This window comes from Macrobrachium nipponense, chromosome 11 (genome assembly GCF_015104395.2).
Source record: "Macrobrachium nipponense isolate FS-2020 chromosome 11, ASM1510439v2, whole genome shotgun sequence".
NCBI lineage: Eukaryota > Metazoa > Arthropoda > Malacostraca > Decapoda > Palaemonidae > Macrobrachium > Macrobrachium nipponense.
This window is the reverse complement of record NC_061087.1, coordinates 82,123,386-82,138,416: the sequence shown is the minus strand read 5'-3', so window position 1 is coordinate 82,138,416 and position 15,031 is coordinate 82,123,386. Positions and strand designations below refer to the sequence as shown.

Genomic DNA, 15,031 nt, shown 5'->3' with positions numbered 1-15,031 from the left:
CTACCTGCATCATTTTTCATACAACCATAAGAACTCAATTAACAAAAACAAGGGAAAAAAAACTACTAAGGATATGTTCCAGCTCCCTGCCCCAGCACCGAATCCGCCGATACGTACGGGCCTAACGCGAAGCACTCGTCATACGTAATACTGACGTCTTTTAGGTAGTGGTTGGCGAATACTGAATTACATCTCCAGAATGTAGTTTTCATCAGATTCTGAAGAGACATATTCTTCTTAAAGGCCAAGGAAGTGGCAATTGCTCTCACTTCATGAGCCTTGACTTTTAGGAGCTTGAAATGTTCTTCATTACAAGATCTATGTGCTTCTTTCACAACACTTCTAATGAAGAAAGACAGCGCATTTTTCGACAATGGTCTGCTGGGGTCCTTTACAGAGCACCATAGTCTGTCCTCAATGCCCTTAAGGGTTTTCTTCTTCTGAAGGTAGTATTTTAAACTCCTAACAGGGCAAAGAGTTCTTTCAGGTTCTTCCCCTACTAGGGCAGATAAACCACGAACCTCAAAGTTCCTTGGCCAAGGATTTGAGGGGTTCTCATTCTTTGCTAAAAACGAAGGAAGGAAGGAACAAACCACGGAATCTTTGAAACCTACCCTTCCTTCTAGAGCATGAATCTCACTAACCCTTTTAGCGGATGCTAAAGCCATGAGAAAGAGAGCTTTCCTCGTAAGATCTTTGAAGGAGGCTAAATGTGGTGGTTCAAACCTAGAGGACCTCAGGAAACGAAGAACCACGTCCAGATTCCAACTTGGAACTTCGTTCGAAGTTTTCTTGGAAGTTTCAAAAGATCTTCTTAATAGATCATGAAGATCTTTGTTATTTTCGAAAGATCTAAATTCCTATGTCTGAACACAGCAGCCAGCATGCTTCGGTATCCTTTGATAGTAGATACTGCAAAACCGCATTTTTCTCTGAGGAAAACTAGGAAATCTGCTATCTGAGTCACAGAGGTACTGGAAGAGGAAAACTTCTGGTTCCTGCACCACCGGCGAAAGACGTCCCACTTCGACTGGTAGACTTTAAGGGTCGAGGGTCTTCTAGCTGAGGCGATAGCCTTAGCAGCTTTTGTCGAAAACCCCTTCGCTCTGACAAGACTTTTGTCAGAGGTTTCTGTGATACCTGTCGAAGTGGGGTTGTTTGAGCAAATCTTGTCTTTGTGGAAGTGCTCTTGGAAAGTCCACCAACCATTCCAGTACCTCTGTGAACCAATCTTGGGCGGGCCAGAACGGAGCTACTAGCGTCATTCTTGTCATCTCCGAGATAGCAAATTTCTTGAGGGTTTGTCCTAGTACTTTGAAGGGGGGAAAGGCGTAGACGTCTAGACCTGTCCAATCTAGGAGAAACGCATCCACTGATACTGCTCCTGGGTCTGAGATCGGGGAGCAGTAAAGTTCGATTCTTGCGTTCCTTGCTGTTGCAAAGAGATCGATGTGAGGTCTGCCCCATCTTCTCCACAGGTCTTGGCATACCTCTGAGTGGAGGGTCCACTCGGAAGGCAGGAGTTGATTCTTCCTGCTCAGGAGATCGGCCCTGACGTTCCTTTCTCCCTGTACGAATCTGGTGAGAAGACTGATCTTCCTTGTTTGAGACCACAGCAGAAGATCCCTTGCTGTTTCGTACAGGGAGAAGGAGTGCGTCCCCCCCTGTTTTTTGATGTACGCCAAGGCTGTTGTGTTGTCCGAATTGACCTGCACTACTGCATTTTGGACGTGGGGCTCGAAGGCTTTCAATGCCATCCAGACTGCCATCAACTCTTTCTTGTTGATGTGCCAGGACACCTGATCCCCCTTCCAGGTGCCTGACACTTCTCTTGTCCCGAGCGTCGCTCCCCAACCTGCTTCCGATGCGTCGGAAAACAACACATGGCTGGGGTTCGGCATATAAAGAGACATTCCTTCCACAAAAACGAAGTGGGTTGTTCCACCACCGAAGGGTCTCTCTTGATTTCCCTTGAGATCTTGAAGGAGAACTCCAGATCTAGGGAGAGACGCCTCCAGTTCTGGTATGTATAGGAAGAACTGTAGAGGCCTGAGATGCAACCTTCCTAGAGTAAAACGGAATTGCTCCAACCGAGGAGAGTGGTCCCCAGCAGACTCATTTCCACTCCCTCGCCTGTGCATGCATCTTTCTCTAGGAAGGTCGTTATTTTCTCGTAGCAACGAGCTATCCTCTCTGGCGACGGAAAAGCCCGAAAAGCCAGAGAAGCTATCCGAATCCCCAGATAGATCCGCTCTTGACTGGGGATTAATTGAGACTTCTGGAAGTTCACCAGAAGTCCCAGAGAACTTGCCAATGTAAGGGTCTTTTGAAGGTCCTCCAGACATCTTTCTTGAGACTCTGCTCTGATTAGCCAGTCGTCGAGATAAAGCGACACCCTCACTCCCTCCAAATGTAGCCACTGCGCCACGTTTTTCATTAACCCCGTGAAAACTTGGGGTGCAGTCGATAGGCCGAAGCACAAGACCTTGAATTGGAAGATGTTTCCTCCCATCATGAATCGTAGATACTTCCGTGAAGAAGGATGGATCAGCACATGAAAGTAAGCGTCCTGAAGGTCTATAGACACCATCCAGTCCCCTGGACGAAGAGCCGCTAACACTGAGGAAGTTGTCTCCATGGCAAACTTCCTCTTTTCCACAAAGACGTTCAGGGCGCTTACATCCAAAACCGGTCTCCATCCTCCTGAGTTCTTCGGAACTAGGAATAGTCTGTTGTAAAAGCCCGCAGAGCGGGGATCTTCCACTAGTTCTATAGCCTACTTCTCTAGCATGAGATCTACTGCTAGAGAAAGGGGCTTGATTCATGATGGGGTCCTTGTACTTGGCCACCAACTCCCTCGGAGTTGTCGTCAATGGTGGTCTTGACGAGAAGGGAATGAGGTATCCTTTGCTGACAATCGATAGGGACCAATTGTCTGCCCCTTTGTGGGCCCAGACGTCGGCAAATTTCAGTAGTCTGGCACCCACTGATGTCTGGAGTCCTTGATCACTATTTCTTCCCTCTGACTGACCTAGAGAAGGTTTTACCTCTCTTAAAAGGTCTAGTTCCTCTGGTTGAAGAACCTCTGACAGCGGGTCCTCCTCGAAAGGGCTCCTGCCTCAGAGGAGTCTCTTTCTTGGCCTTGGGTTGGAAGACAGAGCAAGGTTTCCTGGCCGCCTGGGCTAACATGTCCTGAGTAGCCTTAGCTGAAAGGGCACTCGAGACATCTGAATAATTTTCTTGGGAACAGAAGAGGAGAGAGTTGAGCATACATAAGCGAGGCCCTTTGTGCATGTGAAACTGCCTTAGTGAGAAACACGAAACAGTAGACAGACCGCTTCTTAATAACTCCAGCTCCAAACAGTGAGGAGACTTCACTCGATCCGTCTCTCACTGCTTTGTCCATGCAAGTAAGGACGCAGTTAAGATCTTCAGGAGACAGAGAATCAGGGGTCTGGGTCTTATTAGCCAAAACTCCTATAGACCAATCAAGGAAGTTGAAAACTTCCAGGACTCGGAACATTCCCTTCAGTAGGTGGTCAAGTTCATCATCCCCTACGTAGTCTTGGCGGTCAAGAGGGCGGAACGACGAGCAGAATCCACCAATGAAGAGAAGGAGTCCGAGGGTCCGCAGACGAAGAGAGAAGCGAGGCCTAAAGGCTCGCCCGATTCGTACCAGAATCCCAATCTGCCAGTCAGTTTAGACGGAGGGAAAGAAAAAACCGTCTTCCCTTTCTCTTCCTTAGAAAGGAGCCATTCCCCAAAACCTCTAAGCGCCTTCTTCATGGAAACAGTAGGTTTCATCCTTACACAAGACGAAACCTTCGACGTCTTCGAAGTGGAGAATAACGAAAGAGGAGAAGGGGAGCAGGAGAAAGGATATCTCCGAACTCTTGCAGGAGCAAATCTGTCAGCCTCTTATAGGAGGAAACAGAGGAGTCTTTTGGTCCTTCTTCTTCTGAGGGGTCCTGTTCTTCCTGAGCTGAAGAACCCTCATGATCCTTAGAGGCGCGACTGTTCTTAAAGGAGTCTCTAGAGGAAGTAAGACGTATACGTCTTGGAGACAAAGCTTCAGAAACGTGTCTACTTGCAACATCCTTCTTGTCTGGAGGAGTGCGTTTCCCAGATTCTTGGAGCCTAACCGGAGTAAGGCGGCTGTCAGGAGCAGAGCGCCTGTTTGAAGAAGAACTTCTATCAGGCTCTTGGCGCCTATCCAAAGGAGAGCGGCTACCAGGCGAACAGCGCCTGCCATACGAGAAGCGGCTACCAGGCTCTTGGCGCCTGAACCGAGGAGAGAGGATCTCTGGCGACGAGCGCCTACTAGGTGAGCGCCTACAGGGGAGAAGCGCCTGCTAGGATCTCGGCGCCTGACTCAAGGAGAGTGAAAGTCAGGAGAAGAGCGCCTGCCAGGAGAAACACGCCTAACAAGCTCTTGACGCCTGTCCAGCGAAGAGCGCCTGTCCGATTTAGGGCGCTTGTCAACAGGAGAGTGGAGGCGAGACGAGGAGCGGCTACGAGGCGAGTAGCGCCTACTAGGCTCTTGGCGCCTGTCAAGGGGAGCGATCCTGTCTCGAGAAGAGCGTCTGTAGGGTGAAGATCTCCTACGAGCAGTTTGCTCCTTGTCCGAAGGAGAAACCTGTCTGTCAGGCGAATGGCGCTTGGACGCAGAAGGGATCTTGTCCGAAGCAGAAAGTCTCCGGCGAGAATCCGAACGCACAGGTGAGCGCGCCGCTTCCGTCGAATAGCGAGAGTCAGGAGAGGGGAGCCTGGATTTCTTTACAGGAAGCGAGGACGTCCTTCCTACGACGAGACGACACGCTAAGAGAGCCAGCCAGAGCCGAAATCTGCGCCTGAAGGTTAGCCAACACCCTTGCAGGAGAATTCACAAACTCTTGAACAGGTGACGAGGCTCGATCTCTGCTCGGGGAACGATACTCCTGAGATCTCTTACGTTTCTTCGCTTCCACCTCAGGCTCTTCCGAAAAAACTTCAGGGCTGGATGGACGGGCACAGGGAGCGTTCCAGGCTCTCTTCGAAGGGCGCGAGGCTTCCGAAGAGCTCCATCCTAGTTTAGGCGAAGGCGAAGACGAGAAGCATTGGCGCAATATTTCTCTCTTGGAGCGATCCAAGGTAGCCTGGGAACGATCAACAGGAGCTACCGAGGGGACGCCTGACCGGTGGGGATGCTCCCTAACCTTCCTGCGGCTTTCGACTTTCCTCCTCCACTGGGACTGGGAGTCTGGAAGAGGTCTAGGCCTGGAAGCATTAGGGAGCCGATCAGACGCACCCTCCACTGCACAAATCACTATTGGAATCACTCTTACCTTCTAATTGTTTGATTTTCCTCTCCATACTGCGAATGGTGGCTTTCATGGAGGCCACTTCCGAAGGCGCATCTTCGGCTTCGGTGCAGGGAGCAGGAGCTGAAACTGACAAAGGAGCTACTTCTAAAATAGGATTATCTATATCCAACTCGCTAATACGAGATCTACTACTGCTCCTAGAAGAAGCTTTCCTAACTTTATCCTTTTCAAGCTTCCTCAAGTAGGAAGACAAAGACTTCCATTCATCCTCATTCAGCTTTTCACATTCATTACAAGGATTATTAAAGGTGCATTCATTCCCTCTACACTTCAAACATACCGTGTGAGGGTCTACCGCAGCTTTCGGTAGCCTCACCTTACACTCAGTCATACAACAAACTCTAAACATAGCAGTTTTCTTAGTATCAACATCAGACATCATGAATCCAAGAAAAAATCCAAAGAAAAGTCAAATAACTGTCCACAAATCGCGAATGCCAGGCCAAAAGATCGGGTACTTCACCAAAAGTCCGTAGAAACAATCCAGGGCGAAAACGAGAAAAGAATCCAACTGTCAAGAGGTACCGACAACAGGTGTGGTCGACACCGACGACAGAAAAAATCTGACAAGAAAGGTATGTTGGTTCTTACACCCGCTTCCCAGCGGCGGGGGGTAAGGTAGATCACCTGACCTACCTGTTGCGTTAGCCGCGAGTTTTGAATTCTGTCGTGACGTCAGAGACGTAAGCTAAGTATATGTCTGACAGGAAAGTTCATGTACAAAATCTAAACATGTTATTGTTATGATACAATAAAGTTTGTTCATACTTACCTGGCAGATATATATATAGCTGTATTCTCCGACGTCCGACAGAATTTCAAAACTCCCGGCACACGCAGTGGGCGGCCAGGTGGTTAGTACCCATTCCCGCCGCTGGGAGGCGGATATCAGGAATCATTCCCATTTTCTATTCAGATTTTTCATACCACTGTCCCCTGAGGGGAGGTGGGTGGGTACTTTAATTATATATATCTGCCAGGTAAGTATGAACAAACTTTATTGTATCATAACAATAACATTTTGTTCATGAAACTTACCTGTCAGATATATATATAGCTGAATCCCACCATTGGAGGTGGGAAGGGACAGAATAGAAGGATTTAGGAAACACCTCAAGTGCAGATGATTGACATCTTGATTCCTTACCTGTTAGCATAGCTGACTTCTTGATTACTGTCACCGAAGTCTGCTTTTGCTTTACTAGAGTTACCAACAAGGTAGTGACCTGTGTAGTTGGTGCGCTTAGATGATCTGTCAACGGGGGCGTGACCACAATGTGACTAGACCATATTGACCATACTGTGAGGGCAACGAAGCTAAAACCACCACCTGACCTAACCTATCGAAGTTAGTCCCATAACTTCTAGGCTAACGAAAGGGAAAGCGCCTCAAGCGACCAACCCTTCAAAGTTAAAAGCACACCTATCCCTTTTCTATAGGATAGGATTCGTGCTGCTTCCTGCCTCCAATAATATTTCTACGGATATGTATGGTCCTAGCGACTCGCAGATCTCATATGTCGTCTTCACATCCCGTCGGGAGTGTGAAGCGAACACAGAGTTGCTTCGCTCAAACGTGGCACTCAGGATATTACTGAGTGTCATGCTCTGTTGAAATGCTTCCGAGGCCGCGCCCTCACCTCGTGAGCATTTTACTTTAAAAGGTTTCAAATCTTTGTTCAAACATGACGAATGAGCCTCTTAGAAAGACTCCTTAAAAATAACGCCAGGGCGTTCTTCGACATGGGCAAGTCTGGTCTTTTACGGAACACCGCAGATTGTCCGAATGACCTTGACTTTCTTTAGTTTTATCAAGATAAAACTTGAGAGCCCCGACAGGGCACAGGACTCTCTGTGGCTCTTGCCCAATAATTTGTGCCATCCCCTTGATCTCCAGGCCTCTGGGCCAAGGGTTAGACGGGTTTTCGTTCTTAGCAAGAACGGAAGGCTTAGAGGACACCGAATTATGTCCTCTAAAGCCAAAACCTCTGATGATGGCTAAAACCTCACTAACCCTCAATGCCGTAGCTAGAGTGGTTAGAAAATTAGCCTTTCTGGTCACGTGTATTAAGTTTACAGAAAGGAGAGGTTCGAAATGCTTTGACATCAAGAACTTCAGACTACGTCTAAGCTCCATCAAGATTTCCGCAGACCTCAAAGATCGTGAAGGGCTTTGTTGTTTGACAGATCCGAATCTCTGAGCCTAGAGGCCGTCAACAACATATTTCCGTATTCTACAATCGTTGGGACTGTTAGCTTATCCATAATTCAGACGGAAAGGGAAGACGGTAAAGTAATTCACAGAGGTGGAGGTGTAGGAGCAGTCATTCTTCCTGCACTATCTCCAGAATCGGCCCACTCCGATTGGTACACTGCAAAATATGCAGCACTGCTTTGCTTTGGCAATGAGACTTGTAATTAATCTTGAAGATCCTCTCGCTTCTCGACAGTCTGAACGCATCCAGACTCAGAGCGGAGAGGTTTTAGGTACCTCTCGAAGTGAGGCTGTTAGAGTAGACCGATTCTCTCGGGAAGGGTCCTTGGAAAATGCCCTCTGAAGGACGTGACCTCTGTGAATCCAGCCTCTCGAAGGCCAACATGGGGCGATCAGCGTCTTTCTCGCTCCCTCTGACGCCAGCGATTATCTTATCAGCTTTCCTAAGCTTTTGAATAGGGGAAAGAGACTAACCAACTATCCCCATTCCATACTATATGATTGCGTCTATGCTACCGCTCTCGGATCGAGAATAAGGGAGGGCAACGTAGAGGAAGCTTCTTCGTCTTCAATATTGCGAAGAAATCTACGAAAGGACGTCTCCAACGTCTCCACAACTCTCGACATACTTCTAAGACGAGGATTACTCAGGACTTCAGTAGTTGCTGCCGCCGATCGAGAAGATCCGCACGGACGTGCAATAGTGTAACGAACCTCTTGAGGATCGTTACGTTCCGTGCCTATGTCGATAACCATCTCTCTCTTCTTGGGATATGAGAGAGCTGCGAAATTATCTGAGATGATTTGGACCAATCGACCAAAAACTCACTCTTCGAGGAACTGGAGAGCCAACCAAATTGCTTCCAATTCTCTTAGATTATGTGCCAGGACCTCTGTACCTCTGTCCGGATGCCTGGCACCCTCTCGGTATCACCTGAGGTGATCGTCAACCCATTGAGAGATGTTTAGAATTATTTCTAGATCTTTGATGTTATTTCAGTCCTCCTGCAGGAAAAAACTGTAGAGGTCTGAATTGCAGTCTATTCAGGGAAACAAGCTTCTCCAGCGAGAAATGGGTCCCCCAGCAGACTCCATCCATTCCCTTCACTAAGCATGCTTCCTTCCTAATAAGGCTGCGCTTTGCATAAGCAGGAGAGCATTATTATAGTGCTATGCCGCGGTAAACTCGTACAGAATTCTGTTACAGTGCGGTAAGCAGCGCTGAACAGGTCTAAGAGATATCTCTGTTGAAAATTTCTTAGCAATAGGAAGTCCGTGTTTATTCATGATTACTAGAAATCCCCTCAACCCGAGGCGAAAGTCATGATTGTAGGGTAGAGATATGGTTCGTCAATCAATCCCGCGGGAGAGAGAGACGTAACCGACAGAGCTTAACAGCGAGCTACCTGATACTGAGTTGGTGACACTGTGACAGTCACAGGCAGCAGCTTATGTTCACCTTCTCGCAGTCTTATGCCGAGTTGCCAGCTATTCTATTCATCTAAGGAATAGATTTTACATTATTTGAACAGAAACTCTCAAGTTGGCATATTTAAGCGAAACAAAATTCGCTAAATACAGAAGCTGATTTTGTGTTGTCGTAACATTACGCTTAATTAACCAAATGTTAAATCGGAAACTCCTGGAAAGTTGCCTGGAGTACCGATTAAATATACTGCGTATTCCACAATGACAGCAACCTCTCGTCTCGCACTATTCTGCCTGAGTTACCAGCTACTCTCTTCTACGAAGGAATAGGTTTGTTACTATTATCGATAAGGAAATTCTCAAGCAGGCATATTTAAGCGAAACATAATTCGCTAGATGCCGACGCTGAGTTAGTGTTGTTGTAACAATACCTTTAGCGTTGTCCTTACAGCGGAAACTCCTGGAAGTTTGCAGGAAGGACCGATTAAATACATTTACAATAACCGTCTTTTCGGTTGCCATCTGTAGAGGTAACCATGATATGCGTATATGACTTGAACCCTACATTAGTAATATGACGCAAAGATAAAATACGTAAGTATTGTAGTCACTTGAACATAAAATTCTCTCTAATGAATGAGAGCTCTCTCGAATTTTGTTAATGAGAGCTTATCCGCTTAAGCGATAAAATGTTATGAAGATCTTTGTCAATGAGAACTAACCCATTTACATGACAGAAAGTAATCCAGGAATTCGAGCATATAGTTTTCCGATTCCCGCCAGAAATCGAGGAAGGGGCAAGATTCCTAATCAGAGACTGGGCTTACGACAGGAAGGACCTTAATGTTCCCCTTCGGCAGCGCAATCCCGAAAGCAGACGAGGCGTTTTATGACACCGAAATCTGCTTACAGTTTTCCTGGAATTCATCAAGTGATGGATTCTATTGAACGCTCCCTTCGTAGAAAGCGAAGTAGACATCTTGACGAGACCAAACTCCTTCCTCTACTTCGACGACGCCCTCTGAAGAGCGTTCTTGCAGGAATCCTTGCCGAACGTCTGATGCGTAGGACGCCTATCGTTCTGAAGAACGTCCTGGCCAGTGCTCTACCGAGCGTCATGACGTGTAGGATGCCGAGCGTCTTCAAAAGCGTCCTCGCTAGCGTCCTGGCGAGCGTCCTCGCTAGCGTCCTGGCGAGCGTCCTCGCTAGCGTCCTGGCGAGCGTCCTCGCTAGCGTCCTGGCGAGCGTCCAGATGTGTAAGACATCGAGCGTCTTCCAAAAAGCTTATCAATGTTTATGACGTCGAGCGTCTTCCAGAGCGTCTCTTCGTGTAGGACGTCGAGCATCGGCAAAAGCTTCCTCACGTCTCAATGCGTAGGACGTTGAGCATCTTCAAGAGACGTCCTCGCGAGAGTCTTACCGAGCGTATTGGTACCTAGAACACCAAGGGCATCTCAGAGAGGATCTTGTCGAGCGCCCTGATGCATGAAAGGCCATAAGACTTGACCATACCGTAGACTTAAAAGTGAATTCTCTACTACATTCTATTTCTCACACTAAGCATGTACTCTAATAAGCCATGCTTTCGTAAGCATGAGAACATTATATAATATATAGTGTTCTGCTGCGTTAGATTCCTTTAATAATGTTACCTACGGTAATCAGCATTGAAAGGCTGGAATATCTTTCTTATTGAACGTATCTTAGCAAAAGGCAGACAATATTTTATTTATGTTTGCTTAACTATCCCTCAATCCGAGGCGCTAAGACCGCGATTGTAGGGGAGAGATACGGTTAGTCATTCCATGCCGCAGGACCGACCTCTCATGACTGAGCAATAGATGGTTACTGCGTTGGTCTAAGCTGATAGCAGCCCCTCCGTTAGCTGTCTGGCCTTACTCTTCCAGAGTTGCCAGCTACTCCATTCAATAAAGGAATCTTATAAAATTATTATCGAACTTCAGGAAGTTCTTATTAATGTATATTTAAGCGAAACAAGACTTCGATAAATCTAGAAGCTAATTAGGTATTGTCATAACAATCCCTTTAAGCGTAGTCCTTCCTAGGAAAGTCCTGTAAGGATACTGGTAATAGAGTTGCACAGCAAAGAAGTAACTACGGTATGTGCTTATGATTTGACCGTATCGTATTATCATACAGCAGATACTCTACTACCTTCTTTCCCTGCCGAGGCAGATAGAGAAAGGAAAAAACTTTTACTATCTTCGTTCTTTTCGTTAATAGAACGATAGAAAGAGAATATATTTCTTTAAGTAAGGAAGTTAATCCAGGAACTCTTTAAATCTTCGTAATTTCCTCATAAAATCGCGGAAGAGACAGAATTCCTGTTCATCTCTAGGGTTTACGGAAGGAAGTAGATATTTCCTATCCGCCATCATACCCAAACGTCGATAAGATTCTTATTAAGAAACCAAGGTTTCTCCCGTACGTCTTGGTAAAAAAACTTCGACATGACTGTTGCTTATCAAATACGGAGCGTCCCGAAAAGCGTCCTCAAAAGCGTCCTGCCTTCAGGGGAGCGCCGGATCCATGAAGCGTGCTAGTCATAAGCCGATGTACGGTGATCGTCGTCCGGGACGAGTATTATGGACGTTCGTAACTCCTGACAAAGACGGCGGCCCGCTTGTGCGACATCTTGCGTCTCTGTCACGCTCATCGACACTTCCAGAAACGCACTCAAAAGGACGCCTTAGGGTACGCCTTCTTCCTTTTCACAGTAAGTGAGATAAGGCGATCTGGGCGCTTAACAGCGTTCTTCCTATTTCCTTCTTCTTTCTCCCATGTGTTGGAAAGTCGTCAAATTGTTAAGGCGGCGATTACAATCGCACGACAATAGAGAGAGGACGTGAAGCGTCCTCCTCAATAAGCTTCTATTTAAAGGGCGCGAGTCCTTCCGAGAGCTCCAACCCCTGTACGGGGAGGACGCCTCAGAGGACGAGAAGCAATCCTTCAGGATTCGTGCACGTGCACGATCTTTGGCAGCCTGAGAAGCGTCTTCAGGTCTTGCCGAAGGGACGCCAGATCGGTGGGGGTTCCTCGTAACCCTCCTTCGGCTTTCGACATGCCCTCTCCCTGTGTTCTGGGAGTCCGACAGAGGTCTAGACCTAGAGGCATTATAAGGCCGATCTGACGCCCCCTCCACAACATAGGGCAAAATCAACATCACTACACTCACAACACTGATTGGAGAGCGAGCACTTTTTCAAGCTTACTTGATGTAATCCACCATAATAGAAAGGGCATTACGTCTCACAGAACTTCCTCTAGGCCCGTAAGCCATACCACAGGGTTAGGCAAAATAAAGTCTACTGGCCTTCGGCTTTCGCTGTGGAGGAAGACCTCCTGATTCTATCACGCTCTAATTTGCGTACATACGAATCATACGTCTCTTTCGGAATTCAGTCAACATTACACTAATTACATTGATCTTTCAACAAAGAAAAACATGTAAACATCATGTATACTAAGCGAGTGTCTACCGAAGGTTTCGGTAGCCTCCCCTTACCCGTTGCAGACAACAAAGTCTGAAAACTAGGCTAACTAGATTCAGACATCATATGCAATGAAAAAATTTTAATTAATTTATGATAGCGTATGCCTAGCCACAAATCCAAGTCAATCATTCAAAAAAAAAATAAGTAGGATACTTAAGCGGCTAATGAAGTTTCAAAATCCTAGGCGGAGGTAGTGGAAACAGGTGTTTTCACTACCGCGACAGAGAAAAATCTGAATAGAAAATGGGAATGATTCCTGATATCCGCTCCCAGCGGCGGAATGGGTACTAACACCTGGCCGCCCACTGCGTGTGCCGGGAGTTTTTTTGGGGATTCGTCGGACGTCGGAGAATACAGCTATATATATATCTGACAGGTAAGTTTTCATGAACAAAATTGGTTTTCACAAAGGTTTTTCCTATATAGCTAATGCTTTCAGCTCTGCTTGTTGTAGATAACATTAAGCAAAAACCTAACCAAGCACAATACCATACAGGAGAAAATTAGCCAGAAATCATCAAAATATCACTAACCCCTATCTGACCATCCATAGACTAACAGGCTGACATCCATATAACAGATTAGCATAAAGAAAGAAGACAGAACATAAATATTCCAGTACCATCTGGTTTGAAACAGATGAATACAGACAGTCCTAGCGAGTTAGCCAAGCATATTTTGATTTTATTTTAAATGCTGACTGCATGATCATACAAGTATCAAAACAAGATTCTGTAATCCATAAACTTATATTTCTTAGTTTCAGATAGAAAATTACCAATTCTTATAATCTTTATCATCAATAATGAAAAGCATTCACATGAAGAATATGAAATAAATTACCTGGTCTGTAAGGCTCAATAAGAACATCAGCTTTGGCACACATCCTCTTGACAATATTTATCCCTTCTGGTTTCTTGAGGTCTAAAACCACTGAGCGTTTTCCACGTCCTGAACGATCAATATGGGGGCCTTTGGGCTGTAAAAATAGAAAGCAATTAATAATCTTATTACACAAGTTTTATACTATACATAATGGACAAATATGTACATAAATAGTGAGACCGAAAAATACTAATGAATACTAAAACCTCTTTTTCAAAGATAGTATTAAGTAATATATCTCCAAATTACCCGGATTCATATATGATAGAGGTAAACAAACATCCGATATAAAGCAATTAAAGCTTTGGCACAGTTCAATACGCTGCACTCAAATTACAGCATTTCAAATAACAAAAACAACTTCAATACTACATTGAGCAATCTTCCACACCATACGCATCATGAATACATACAAGAAAGCAAATTCTATTATGCCTTTGGTGCAAAATGGATTAGGAGAATATGCGACTGGTAAAGTGTCACCTATGACAGAAAATGACATTTTTATAAGAAAATAAAGTTTTATATATATACAGGCAGTCCCTGGTTAATGGCGGGGATTCCGTTCTATTAGGGGTGCTGATAAGTGAAGACCACCATTAACCGACACTCAGCTATTTATGGTGCCTATGGTGCCAATAACCAGTTAATGGTCCCTCTGTTAGACATGTTATGGCGCCAAAACTATTATCAGCACCTTCTGGTGCCGATAACCAAAACATGGCCCATTATGGCCCCATAAGTTGCCGATTTTATGGCGCTAGACAAGCACCATAAAACCGGATCACCATTAACTGAGATTGCCAATAATCGGGGACTGCCTGTGTACTTACCAAATAATTACTTGGCTATTATTGGCTACTATTCTTTAACAGTAGTCATAAGGGATTTTTTACTAAACACCACAGGTTTTGAGAGGCCTCTGATTCCTTTAATTCTCTCAATATAACACTTCACAGCCCTAAGTGCGCAAAGTACTCTCTCCTGATCTGAAGGGTCAAGGATATCGACCAAGCACTTGATGACAAATGAACGTGGCCAGGGGTTAGAGGGGTTCTCAATTTTTGCTAAAAATCTCAGGGGTATAGAGCAAACTGCATTGCCTTGGGGAAAACCCACCTTCTTATCAAGCACTTGAAGCTCGCTTACTCTTTTGGCCGTAGCTAAAGATAGTTAAAAATAAAGTCTTACTTATCAGGTTTCTTAAAGAGAAGAAATTTACAGGTTAGAATGGAGGGCCTGAAATCCATTTAAGAACCCCATCCAAGTTCCTGGCAACTAATGGTGATTTCTCTTGCTTCAATGTGTCTAATGATTTTATCAAATTGCAGATATACCGGTTTGTAGATAAACTCACTCCACTGTGTTTGAACACAACATAGCACTGTAACTTTTAATAGTAAAGGTTGTCAATCCTCACGATGCCCTTAGAAAAAGCAAGAAATCTGCAATTTGGGCTACAGTGGAGATTACAGCAGAAGATTGGCACCTACACCCTGCAATTGCCTCTGCAGCTTTTCTTGAAAAGCCTTTCACTCTGACAAGCTCGGACAGTCTGAAGCCTCTCAGAGTGAGCGTGGATAAGTCTTGGTGATAGCAGTAAAAGTGAGGCTGTCTGAGAAGCT

The 15,031-nt window shown here is 45.6% G+C and overlaps 1 protein-coding gene and 1 long non-coding RNA gene across 2 annotated transcripts in view; one reads left to right on the top strand and one right to left on the bottom strand.

The window, feature by feature from the left end:
- The window catches only part of LOC135207310 (uncharacterized), a 112,630-nt gene that overhangs the window by 55,576 nt on the left and 42,023 nt on the right, over positions 1–15,031 (top strand). The gene's annotated exons all lie outside the window — the stretch shown is intronic.
- LOC135206408 (alpha-methylacyl-CoA racemase-like) overlaps positions 1–15,031 on the bottom strand; it is a 59,593-nt gene that overhangs the window by 39,111 nt on the left and 5,451 nt on the right. The window contains exon 2 of the mRNA XM_064237800.1: positions 13,365–13,500. Within this exon, the coding sequence (XP_064093870.1) occupies positions 13,365–13,500 (136 nt within the window). The remainder of the gene's footprint in view (positions 1–13,364; positions 13,501–15,031) is intronic.